This window comes from Euprymna scolopes, chromosome 10, assembly GCF_053919585.1.
Source record: "Euprymna scolopes isolate OS-2025 chromosome 10, ASM5391958v1, whole genome shotgun sequence".
Classification (NCBI taxonomy): domain Eukaryota; kingdom Metazoa; phylum Mollusca; class Cephalopoda; order Sepiida; family Sepiolidae; genus Euprymna; species Euprymna scolopes.
Window position 1 is genome coordinate 26023963 of NC_136491.1, and position 13982 is coordinate 26037944.

At 31.6% G+C, this 13982-nt stretch overlaps 1 protein-coding gene across 2 annotated transcripts in view; it reads right to left on the reverse strand.

Annotated features, from left to right (window-relative positions):
* Positions 1-524: 524 nt before the first annotated feature.
* Positions 525-13982, reverse strand: part of LOC145285876 (uncharacterized) — a 221672-nt gene continuing 208214 nt past the window's right edge. For both annotated transcript variants that reach the window (XM_080134324.1, XM_080134325.1), the window contains one exon: positions 525-1087. In XM_080134324.1, the coding sequence (XP_079990450.1) occupies positions 1080-1087 (8 nt within the window). In that variant the 3' untranslated portion in view covers positions 525-1079. The remainder of the gene's footprint in view (positions 1088-13982) is intronic.

A 13982-nucleotide genomic window follows, 5' to 3' on the forward strand; every position in this document is an offset into this window, starting at 1 on the left:
TAACTGGCCGTGAACCAAGTGCAGGAGAGATTCAAACAAATGCACTTAAAGGGACAGTCAGAATCTTAAAAAGATCTCTCGGTTCGAATGCATCCGGTAGGATGTCTCATCTCCAGCTTGAACTAACTGATAAGAAAAAAACAAAAAAAAAAAAATGTATATGCATACATATGTACATACATAATTTTATATATATATATATATCATTTCAGTTAACACTTATACATTAGTTTGATCTTCCATTGATGCCTTCGGTTTCCCAGAAACACTGGTAACTCAACTAAAAATGTCAAATGTAATTGATTTATCAGTCAATATCGTCAGCTTTGCAGACCGAGTCTTCAGTATTCCTGTGAAACCGAAAATATTGACGGAAGATCAACTTAATGTACAGTGTCAATTGAAATAAATAAATGGGTGCATCCAAGCATCTCTTTAAGTGGCTCTGTATGTCAACCTGTCATGCTTGAAATAGAAACGCACAGATTAAAAGGACACATCTTAAGTATATCCGTTTTTGTTTGTTTTTTTTTTTTTTTTTTTTTAATAAAAGGCTGGGTCAGATGTATGTGAAGAGAAAAAAATAATCATTCCTTCAATGTCATCTTATACAGGTAGACATTGGTGGAATGTACACTGTGGTGTAAGGAGGAGGAGGAGGAGAAGAAGGAGGGAAGAGAAGAGATTGTTCGATTTTAATTATCACAGTCATTTATTATAAAACAGCAGCTGTCAGGGTTGTTTCTTTGTTTTTTTTTTAAGCACACATGTGAGAGAAATTCAATAAAAGAAAAAAAAAAATAATAAAGATAATTAAAATGTATCGTGATTTGTATTTTACATCTCATAAAATTTTTTTTGCGTTTTTTTTTTAAATTGATTTTCGTTTTTTTTTTTTATTATTACCATTTTGTAAGACATTAAAATCTGCAACCACGAATCCTGTTTATGTCGTTTTTTTTTCTATCATTGCTGCTTTTATTCATTGCTTTTTTTGTTGATCTTTTTTTTTTGCGCACACAAGTTCTTTTTCGTCAGTGGAAGAAGATTGATGATGAAAGAGAAGGAACTGCAGGTTTTCAATTAGCTGAATAAGAAAATAAAACCCAAGTGTGAGAATAGTGTTCTTTTTTAAATATCAATAAACAAAAGATAAAGTTTTTGCAATAGGTTTAACATAACATAAAAGTAAAAAATAAATTGCAACAATAGTTATAATTTGAAGGTACTGATCCAGGACATGATCCAAGTTTGCGTCAGCATCTTCTGGCAGTTTATGGTAAGCAGTTGGAAAATTTTCAGGAAAAAGCCGGCATGAACATTGCCAGATGATAAATTTTAAATGCTGAAAATAAAATAAAACTTTAATACAAAAAGATGAGACTTACCATAAGTTTAAGTATATGAAAGAATTTATTTCTTTCAAGAAAAGTATATTAATTCTTTTTTTTTTTCCAACAAATATGCCAAAGAAAGAAGTTATTCCTTTTAAGACAAAACCATGGAAACAACTATGATCAAAAACAATTTTTTTTTCAAGAAAAATATCAAAAACGTTTTTTTGTTTTTAAATTAACGAAAACAATTTTGCTATCTGTGGACAGCTAAGGTGCTTGCGGTTGATTTTTCTGGCTGCTTTTCCGGTAGCTTACCGTAAATGGCTGGAAGATGCTGACGTGACCTTAGGTTAGATTTTGGGTCAGTACCAATTTAAAATCAAATTAATGCATAAGACATGGAAACTGAAAAGTGTACAAAGAAAAGTGATTAAACTAATAAAAGATTTCAATCATAAGAAGAGCTTGGAATCTTTAGGTTTATTTACTTTACTAGATATTAAAAAAAGGGTGACTTAAAGGAGATTTTCAAAATATCAAAGTATTGACCAGATTCAGTGTTGTTTATGTTTTCAACATAAAACCATAATTCGATATAGACTGATGAGATGCAAGATTAGATAATGTACATGACATGCAATCTATTTTAGATTTTTTTTATAGTAAAAAATAAAAAAACAACAGGCAAAAGTAAAAGTGTACAATTAATTCAGAAGTAAACTAATCACAAGCATTTGAAAATCAATAAAAAAGATGGTTCTTGTCCAGAATTTCCCCATATTAAAAAAAAAACAAAAATAAAGAAAAATGAGTATGATGTGCATACCCGTGAAGAAACGAAAATATCATATTCCAAAAATTATGTAAATTGGTCAAATAGTTTTTTTTATAAAGAAAATAATTTTAAGCGATTAATGGGAATTTGTAAAATAAGTATGAATTATTGTTGAGTAATCTTCCTTTCTTTTTTAGTTTTTCTTTTCAAAATGGCAGGTGAGACAGTCACTCCTCAGATACTCATAAAATTTAATTTTCGTATTTCATACTACTCGATCAACTTACATGATTATTGGAATATGATATTTTCGTTTCATCACAAAAATAATAAGAGGATGAATTCGAGATGAAAACGAAAAAGATCTCTGACAATTTTGACAAAAGATAATGAAATATATAACAATATATTTCATTTTATTACTTTTACATTTTTAATTATAAAACAATATTTCATAAATTGTGCTAAAAAAAAAAAAAAAAAAATGGCAATTTTTAAATTGATAGAATTATCCATGGACCCCCCCACACACACACACATAAGATAACTCGTAAATTTTATATAAACATTCTGAATCGATCTTTGGTCTTTTGGCTGGAATCAAAATGTAGTATATTCTCATACTACTCTTCATCTGTTTTGTTCTCTGTCAATGAAAGAGAAATCCTTCTCAACCAAGATAATTTCAATTTTTGTTTCCCTTCTAGAGAAGCTGGTTTTCCCCACACATTAAGAATCAACTTTTTGTCTAACTCTCCACTAGTGGGAAGACAAATAAATGAGATTCTGATCTCACCTCAGAATAATAATGAATTAATAAATAAAGAATAAATATTTAAAATCCTAATATCAGTGATAAATTAATGCAAATTTCATCAAACCAAAAAAGAGATAAAACAATACACAATGATATAACATACAATGGATCCCAATAAAAAACATTTTGAAAGCAGATTGTATTTTTGAGGAAATCTTCATTTATATTTATACTAGCAGAGCTACTTGGAGTTGCCCAGGGCAAAAGTATAATCTATTAAAACTTCTATTGCTTTACCTGCCATTCTATCTGTCTATCCTTTTCTCCCTAAACACCACTTTCTCTTCCATTAAGCCTAGTCCTCTCTAGCTGAACACACACACACACACACACACACACACACACACACACACACACACACACACACACACACACACAACTTTCCTTTATATAATAGATTCCTCAAACAATGAGTCAACATTTTCTTTCCAAATTAGTACAAAATAACACCAAAACACCAACTTCATCACCAAATCTGGCCCAGTTAATTCCCAAAGAATATTTTTTCTAAATGTTAGATATTATTTATCCAGGGCAATACTAATCAACAATTATACCAAAAACATTCCAACAAGCCTATTTACTGTTAACTGTTTGATCACTAGGTGCCACTGATGCTATATTTATTCTGAGACAAATGCAAAAAAAAAAAAGTATCTTGGTAAAAAGAAGAACCTGTATTTTGTAAATTTGGATAAAGCTTTTAACATAAATATTGTCGAATGGGTTTTGCTTAATTAGAGGCAATCATCAAGTGTTTGGTGAAAGTTGTTCAAGTATACAGAAATGATAAAAATGAATGTTAGAATTAACAGTACACTTAAGTGACAGCTTTAATACGAAAGTGAAAGTACACACCAGGCATCCATTGTTTGTCATTTGTGTCTTGGAAGCATTGTCCGTGGAAGTTTTGTGTGGCTTGTCTAAAAAAGATGCTTTATGCTAATGATTTAGTGCCTATCAAACAATGGAAGAACTAATTGTTAGGTAAAAGACGTGGAGGAATGCTATGGAAAGTAAAAGATTGAGAGTGAATATTAACAAGACCAAAACAATGATCATGGGTTGTTGTATCGGAAAGCCCTCAGAAAGATTCAAGTTTCTCCTGCTTGTGGAAAGGGAATGGAGAGCCACTAAAATTCTTGTCATACGTGTAAACACTGATTACACAAGACATGCAGTGGAAAAGAGATGATAACCAGTTTGTGTGGAGATGGATGAAAAATTATAGTTGGATGGTGAGGCTGTTAATGATATATTATTTTAATTTATTTTTAATTCTTTATTTATTTCTTTGATATCCTTTCAGATGAGGCTTCATCATTTGTGTATGCATCTTTTGCAGACTGTTCATCTTCATCTTCATAGTTGTTGCTTCACCACATTTCAGCCAATTCGTCCTTTGGTCTTCTTCAGCTGATTAACCGCAACGGGATAGGAATGCTGAGCCTTCCAGAGTTGTTATTGTCTCAACCACGTTTTGGCCAACTAAACTTCTGGCCTGCTTTGAGTAGGATTGAAGCCGCCATCTTAAGAAACTGCTCACCTGGAATTGTAGAGACTCAATGCCTCTATCCATTGTACCATGGACCCTGAAGAAGGCTAAAGGATGAGTTAGCCGAAATGTGGTGAAACAACAACTATGAAGATGAGGATAACAGTCCACAAAAAAAAAAAAAAAAGAAAAAAACGGGGGTATTATTGTTGACTAGAAGTCTGTCACCTTGGTGATACCATTGGAGCATAAGGAAAAGCTGATGCTGGTTTGATTGCAAGAGTTAGTAACGGATGGAGTAAATTCAGGGATTCCGCCATTGCTAAACAAGAAAGCATTACTGCTGTTAATCAAAAGAACAGATATGTGTATGAAATATGATGATGTATGGAATTGATGTATGGCTAGTGAGTGTTGAGGATATGCGTTGCATGGAGGGAACTGATATAATGGATGAATAATGTGAAACCTAAAGACAAGCTTAGATCTGATAACTTCAAAGGAAGATTAAATCTGTATAGCCAAGAGAGATGTGTGTAGACCACAAGACTTTGTTGGTTTGGTCAGATGAAAAGAATGGATCAGAGTGCTTGGTTATTAAATGTAAGAAAGTAGAGGTAGAAGTGTCAGCTTGCAAGGGAACAAAAAATATGATAGGAAGTGATTAGGATGGATTTGCGAAAAAGAGGGATAAATATTAGGTTGGTGCAAAAACAATATCGCTTTCTCACATGTTACTTTTATATATGATTTCTGAATTAATTCATTGAGATATATATATATATATATATATATATATAGATAGCCATGTTATATATCATTTTGAAGCGCGTTTTTCGCTTTATTGAATCGTGTCATTCATTACCGTTCTTGATCTCTTCATTTATTTTTTTTTTTGCAGGCTTTTCGACAGCATGGATAAAACTCAAATCCGCATGCTTTTCTTGTTCCAGTTAAAACTAGGCTGAAAAGCTGCCGAGACAGCTCGTGATATCAATGATGAATTTGGCCCAGGAACCACTAATGAACGTGTGGCACAATGGTGGTTCAAGAAATTTCGCAATGGTGATGAGAGCCTCGAAGATGAAGATGGTCATGGCCGGTTGACTGCAGTTGAAATATTTGAAAGCCTTAATTAAAGCTGATCCTTGCAAAACCACACAAGAAATTGCTGTGGAACTCGAGGTCGACCACTCAACAGTCATTGGCCATTTAAAGCAAATAGGGATGTCAAAAAGGTTGGATAAATGGGTGCCGCATGAATTGAACGATAATAAAAAAAAAAAATGGTCGTTTTGGTGTCTTTTACGATCCTTCTGCATAACAAAAATGACCCATTTCTTGAGCGGATTGTGGCATGTGATGAGAAGTGGATCCTCTACGGCAACTGGCAACGTTCGGCACAGTAGTTGGATGCTGGAGAAGTTCCACAATACTTCCCGAAGCTGAAATTGCACCAAATAAAGGTGACTGTTTGGTGGTCTGCGGCCGGTCTCATCCATCACAGTTTCTTGAATCTGGGTGAAACGATTACAGCGGAGAAGTACTGCCGACAAACTGACGAAATGCACCAGAAGCTCCAACATATATGCCCAAGATTGGTCAATATGAAAGGACCAATTCCCCTCCATAACAACGCTTGTCTGCATGTTGCTCAACTGACCCTGATATTCACCGAACTTCTCGCCCACCGATTATCACTTTTTCAAGCACCTCGACAACTTCCTGCGTGAAAAATGCTTCAAAAGCTGAGATGATCCTGAATCGGCCTTCAATGACTTCATCACTTCCAGAACTTTGGATTTCTAATGGGATAAATAAACTGTTTTTTTGTTGCTAAAAATGTGTCGATTCTAATGGTTCTTATTTCGATTAATAAAGTTTATTATGAAAGGAGTTATGATCTTTTGAAGTTGGATGTCAAAAAATGACATTATTTTTGCACCAACCTAATAAAAACCTGGTCAAAGATTAGTTTGAAAATCAATTTCTAAAAGCTGCTCAACACATACCAGCATATAAAACGGATATTAAACATCATTAAAGATGATTATTATTGTTAATTATTCGGACAACTACTTTTTCTTCTTTTTTATATTTAAATAGCAAAGCAACTATTTATTTATGTCTCTGCATTTACCTATAATTTCTGTGTTTTGAAGTTTATGATTTGATATTAAAACAAATTAATAAACAAATAAAATAAATAAATTTCATTACATAAGTGACCAAATAATTAAAGACAGTAAGTTAAAAACAAATATATATATATATATATATATATATATAACTGTATAACTACTACATTTACTCACATAAAATTAATATACGAAAGTATAGATTTATGCGTAAACTTTAAGTATTTACTTCAAAAGTGCTCAATACATAGGTAGAGCTAGTTAGTAATTTATAAAATATATATGGCGATTAAGCTACACTGAATATTCGGCGTTTCATCCACTCTAGGATTGACGAATCCTAGAGTGGATGAAACGCCAAATATTCAGTGTAGCTTAATCGCCATATATATTTTATAAATTACTATATATATATATATATATATATATATATATATATATATAATTATCTCTTCAGCTTTCATTCTCTTCTTTGACGAATATAATTTTTGGAGGATTGGTGAAAACAAATAAAATGTTAAAGTGCATATCATTATTGATAGCTTAATTTAATGGAATAATAAACCCTTTTTTTTTTTTCAAGATCTGCTATCTTAGATTGGTTTTGTACCAACTTTGAGAGATTTGTTTTTGCCTGTATATTATACACACACACACACACACACACACACACACACACACACTAACAGAAAGACCCAACATTGCCCAGGATTGAATAAGGAATAACGAATGTTCCACACTTACAATACTTTTATTGCCATTGAAATTTGTGAAATCAACCATTTTTTTTATCGAATCGATTAGTTGCCTGCTCTAGTTTGGAACCTGTTGTGGTGCACCAGGAGGAAACTTCACATGCCTCCCCTCAGTGACTTAGTCCACAATACATTGCAGTCTACACTGCACTGCAGAGAACCTACTATTAATTTTATAAAATTATTTTCTTGATTCAATTATGCTCTAAACAAAAACATTCATTTCAAACACGCCTGTCTTATCAAAGAACCTACTGTTGATTTTATATAGCGGACCCTTTTGCTTCTAAAATGCACTTTTGATGTTAGATTGTATTAGAGTGTTAACTTTGATCGAAATCGAACTGTCCCTTCTTTAACCGGATTTTTTCAGTGGTACACAACCTATCTAAGAACACTTCTAGACACAAAGTATATGTATGAAATTTCTATTTAAAAAAAAAAAAAAAAAAAACTTGGCCCAGCCATTTCAGAATCGACTCTTTCTCTCTCTCACACACAAACACAAAATGCTTTTATATATAAGTAGAAATATTATAATCTTAGTCTACTGTTTATTATCTTTATCTGTGGATAGTTATATTTTATAATCTTAGTTCAGGAATATTTTCTTTCGTAAGATGTTATTTTAGAAAAGATCAACAATTACAGATCGCTGCCACTCATCATTTTCTTTATTAAATTCCTCTGTTTTCATTGAACGTTTTTTTTTTTCTTAGAAATACAATAAAACATTTTCCCCCACATGTTTTAAATTCAATTGTTGTTTTTTAAACGTTATAATTAAAGTCCTTTTGTGTTTTTATGCTTTTACAGACTTTATATATTTGTATTTCTTTTTATCTTTTTCTTCTCCAAATCCTTTTTCATTCCATATAAAAAAAAAACTAACACTTTTTTTCAGGAACATACATCTGTGTTTGAGGAATTGTTTAGTGGTGTTCCACTATTCAATGAAACACGTGTAAAATGTACTTCATAAAATAAAAATTAAAAAAGTAAAAAATAAAAACGTCTGATTTAGGAATGATAACTAATGATTGAGATTATATATATATATATATATATATATATATATGGTTAAATAATTGTTCCAGATTAATATTTTCCAAGGATGAAACAATTAATTTTTAACAAAGTTCATACAAGAGTGCTCAATACTAAAGTACGGCAAGATATACTTTTTATTTATTTAACATAAGCATTTATATATTGCTACACATTCATAAGCATGTTTTGGTCAGCCAGTTGCAAGTAATTAGAGACCTCTTCAGGCGATGCTGCTTATATAAAAGTAGAATCCGTACAGACTCTACTTTTGTATAAAAACTCTTCACCTGCAAAATTTAGTATTATGATATCAGAAACCCAATAAGTGTCATAAAATCGCATGGAAAAGATAAAATCATTAACAAATAAACTTCTGTTTTAATTTATTTTTTGTAAACTGTTACATTTTTTTGTTTGGTTTTCTTTGTTAGAAATCTTAATATAAAAGATGCAAATATTTGGGAGCTAAACTCTTCAATATATATGTAATGCATCGGGTTGAAACATCACCATTGTACATGTGTGTTTAATAATATAAAAATGGATTGTAACGGTTGTGTAGTTATTTAGTTATGTTGACAAAGACATGGTCGACAAAAACAAAGATAATGGATAGTCTGTTTTAAACTTTATAAAAGAAAGCATGTAAACTGGTTATTTAACATTCGTTTAATGATTTTATCTATCTTTCACTTTTCGATTTTACATAACTGTTTCTAAGTCATGTCATATTTTAATGGTAGCAAACTTTGTTCATAAATCAAAGAATTGGATTCCAGAATATGAAAAATTTCAGAACTCAGCCAATCGGAATGGAGGGACTTTGACAAAGGAGCCTTCATTATTTATGAATCGGAAATTGGAAAGATTATGTTATGTACATGTATGTATTGAGCCAGATATGGTCGATGTAGTCACAAATTCTGTGGAACGTAGAATTTGTACCGATGACAACTGGTAGCAGCGGTAGGACTAAATAATTAGAGAGAAAAATAGGAACTCTTTCCTCTAAACATGTTGCGATTGTGATGGTGTTCCTCGTAGGATGCAATGTAGCATTTTAATGTAACGACTGAATGTGTATAAAATGATGTTCAGAAACTACATAGGATAGTGGCTATAAGCCTAGATGTAATGAATTTGTATGTGGTATGTGTTGTTGCAAACCTACAATACTTTGGTTCAGAGGGGAATTTCTGCAGTCATTCTATTATATATGGAGATAATTATACTAATAAAATGACGAGTTGTAGCGATTTGTATTTCCTAAAATAGCACAACAGAGACACAGTATGATAATTAAATATTGATTAAATAAAAAGTCCATCATTGGATTCTATATTGTTTATATCTTAGGTTCCCAAAAAAATATATATATATATGTTTCTTAACTATGATCCAAAAAGTTAAAAAAAAAAAAAAAAAAAAATCTTTTGACTGCTTGTTTTCATATCAAATGTTAAGTCAGGGAAAACAAATCATAAACAACAACAACAACAACAATAGTAATTATGATTGGAATGGAACATAAATGGCATGCCATGCTGCCACCTTTCAACTAATAAACAGAACATATAAAACACTAGTCTACAAAACAGAACCAGCGTTACCTACCTCTAAACACCCAAATTCTGCTGTCCCCAACCCTGGAATCTTTTTTATCTCCTTACCGGAAATGTTAGCAAAAAAAAAAAAATTATACAAAGTCACCTTTAACAGTCAAAAAATATATATAAAAATTTAACAGCTTAAATTCTATCAAACTTAATCCTTTTTCAAATCACTATGTTAAATTTGAACACTTTTTTTCTTATATAAAAAAAGATGTAATTTCTTGGACAAATGCTGAAAATGACATTAAAGTTAAAGAATCATTAACTCATTGGTTTGTTATAAAAAGCAATGGCCTCTGCATGAGAGAGAGAAAGAGAAAGAGAGCAGTAGATTAAATCCCTTATTGTTAATGTGTAAAAATGAACAGAACAAATAAAAAGGAGGAGAAAAACAAAACATACTACCTTAAAATTAGCTTTTATTTTCAACCTATGGTGTTGTTGTCTTCTAATATATAAAATGCAAAATGTGTGTGTGTGTGTTTTTTGTATGTCTGCCAAAAACTTTTGACACACGCAACGAACACTGACAAAATTGGTATCATTAGAAAGATTGATCTCTCAGCCGACAAATATAAAAAAATTGGGCAAAACATTAATTCTTTGACTGGCAACTAGCCCGCTTTTTGCAAAAAGGATCAGTTTTTGCGTCAACATTTTTGTAAGTCATTCACACCTAATGATCTCAACCTATGTTTAAAAGTCGTAATTTCAAAGGCCTGTTATATCACAAGTGCACCGTGGATGAGAGCTAATGCATTTGTTTTTCCCCCATTTTTTTCCTCTTTCACGTTACAATTTTGAGCCTGAACACTGCGGCTCGTATGTATATATATATATATATATATATATATTTTTGGACTTGCGCGGATACTCAAGGGTATTTATTTATTTATTTTATTTTTTTTTTTTTTTGAGGGTTGGTTGCTCGATAGCCTTACTATACCACCTCTTCACACCAGGGCAACGCTAGGTACCCATGCTAGTCCATTAAATAAATCTCAAAAATCTGTGTGTATATGTGTGTTCATATGTCCGCTAAAAACTTTTGTCATCTGCATCATACAGGTATGAATGCGGCATCAATAGAAAGAACAGTCTCTTGGATAAAAAAACATTGAAAAATTGGAAAAAATCGTTCGTTATTTCATGTAGAAATATCATTTTGTTTGGGGGGGGTTAAGATAAAAACTTTACTTTCAATGCGGTTTACAAACTGCACATGCACTAACTGTCGTTATGCTCTTCTGTTTTAAATAGAAAAATTTGCGATGTTATGACATCTGTGTCCTCATGGGCTCATCAATAAAGTGTTCACATACTAACTTGAGTTATCCGAGTTCACACCCTGCATGCGTCAAATTTTTTTTATTTCTTATCTTACAAAGTTCTGCTTTTGGTTTCACTTTTTAGCTGATGACAACCAAGTTCTGCTATTTTTAACGACCATGCCATCACAATTTTTATTTTTCTTTAAATGACTGGGCAACGCCCCCACCCACACCCCCTCCCCACCCAGTCTTCAATAATGAACAGGATAAAAATTCATCAGTATTAAGGTTTAGATTATTCATATGAATAATCTAACATCATCATCTTCCTTGTTATATCCACCTGATATATTTTAAAAATAACATCCGATAAATGTAAATACTGAAAAATAATCTAATTTTTTTTTTAGGAGAAATCTTTCTTTTTTTTTTTCTAACTATAAATGAAGAGGAAGAAAATTTGCTCTCTGATAAATCTTACACCCCGAGATGGCACTCACCATAGGCAGGTTGTAACAGCTTCCTCTGAAGAAGGTAATTTCATTGAAATTTACAAGCGGTCCCAGTCGCATGTATATCCCAATTAGAGAAAAATGATGACCGTAGGTTTTTGCAGGGAAGTGTTGACGTCCTTTTATATACGATCCATGGTATTCCCAAATGGTCACCCATCTTGTACTAACCAAGTCCAATATTGCTTAACTTCAGCAATCTAATGAGAACTGCTGTGTCAACATAATTATGCTGTATAAATCTTACATCCTTTCTTCTAAATTGATTTTTATTAATTATGATTTTTAAAAATATATTTCGGATTACTATCAATTAAAACACTGCTTTATTTGATTTTACTGGTAATTTGTGGGTGCAGGAGTGTCGTTTGGTTGGTTATTTTGTTTTATGGCATATCAAACCTTCTCGGGTTATTTAATGCTGAATCCAGTTATTTTAGAAATAGTATTCATGTTGCATCCAGTTATTTTGTAGAAAGTTTTTATCTTTCAAGCTTTTTGTATTTTCAATTACCAGTTTCTAGTGTTTGGTTTAGTTGTTTTGTAGTGGATTTTATCAATTTTCTTCCCTGCCCTGCAGAAGATGAATGAGTTTTGCAATGAGAGAGGGAAAAGGGTTACAGTATTAATGTTTGGTAGATTTTAAGTTAGGAAACCAGTCAGGAAATGGGGGAGATAGAAAGAGAAATGGGAAAAGGTGGGTTGTTGGCTTTGGTTTTGCAGAACATAATTAAGTTTTGCAAAAGGAAGTAGAAAAAGAAAAAGCATCAATGTCAGGTGCATTTCATCTCAGGAAGCAAATATCTTCAGACAGTCAGATCTGGTAGCACCAAGCATGAGTGTGACAAAGTAAAAAAAAAAAAAAAAAAAAATGTATATTTAAATCTTAGCATGAAAACTATACACTTGGAACTGTTGTCTGATATGACCAATCAGTCTGTGGTTTTGGCATTTCCGAGATTTTTCAATGTCTATGGAGTTCCATCTCACATTTACTTGGATAATGCGCCGTCTTTTTTATTTTTATTCTTCAGTATTAACAAAGGAAAAATAGAGTTATGTTTCTGAATTTTTTTTTTTAAATAAAGATCGATGATTTGTATTTGTATTATTCTTGGATGAGCAATAGGGCCTTTTCAAATGAGAAAGCTGGTCAAAATCTGTCACCTGACTGAAGAATGAAAATAACCACATGCCGTTTTGATATTACAAGGAAGGGGGAGAGAGAGGAAGGCGGCGGAACAGAATTCGGTACAATGCTATCGATCAGGTAAAATGTCAACTGCCCACCCACACACATTTGCCTAATGTGTTGAACTGTCTAACCAATAAAAACCATTTGCGCCTCATGGCCATAAAGGAAATTGTTGCTAACTTTCAAATAATCAGGTTTTTATTGCTATTAAATAGTGAAAGCGATTCTAGTAAAAATAATTAGACTAGAATAATAAAAAGAGATTAATATGTTTGTCAATCTAACATACCGTAGTGTTAGGGAGGGTAATTGATATGGATGGGACATTAATTGAATTCATTAAAACACACACACACACACATACATATATATATATATATATATATATATATATATATATATATATATAGTCATCCACATACAGTACTGTTTCGCTGTATCACAGCGAATCAGTGCAGCTAGACAGGCAACTACCTCAAGCCAGGATCGAAAGGTTGCAATAGAATTATCCAAAATTCAATTGTGACAAAGGATCCCTAGTTATGCTTCTAAAATCATACATTTACTCATATCAACCTACATATATGGACACACACACACTACTAACCCTAACACCCATGCATACATAAATCCATATATAATATCTACAAATATCTCTCTCTCTCTATATATATATATATATATATATATATATATATATATATATATATAGCATCAATCGCTTTATTGCAGATTAGTAAAATATCAATATTTTACTAAATATATGTAAAAAAAAAAATAAAAATCGTATAATCAAATGACTGCTTTAAGGTTAGTTATTTCCCAAAATTTTATTCAAATTCATGTGATATTCAAAGTTATGATATTTAATTCTTTATCAAGGAATTTCCATTATCTATCGCTTTATTGCAGGTCTCTTAAAATGTTGTATTATGGCAAAAATACAATGTCTAATCATAAAAATTTTACTTTTTATTATATTTTTCTGTTAAAGAATAATAAACAAAAGCACATCCTAGGTGCT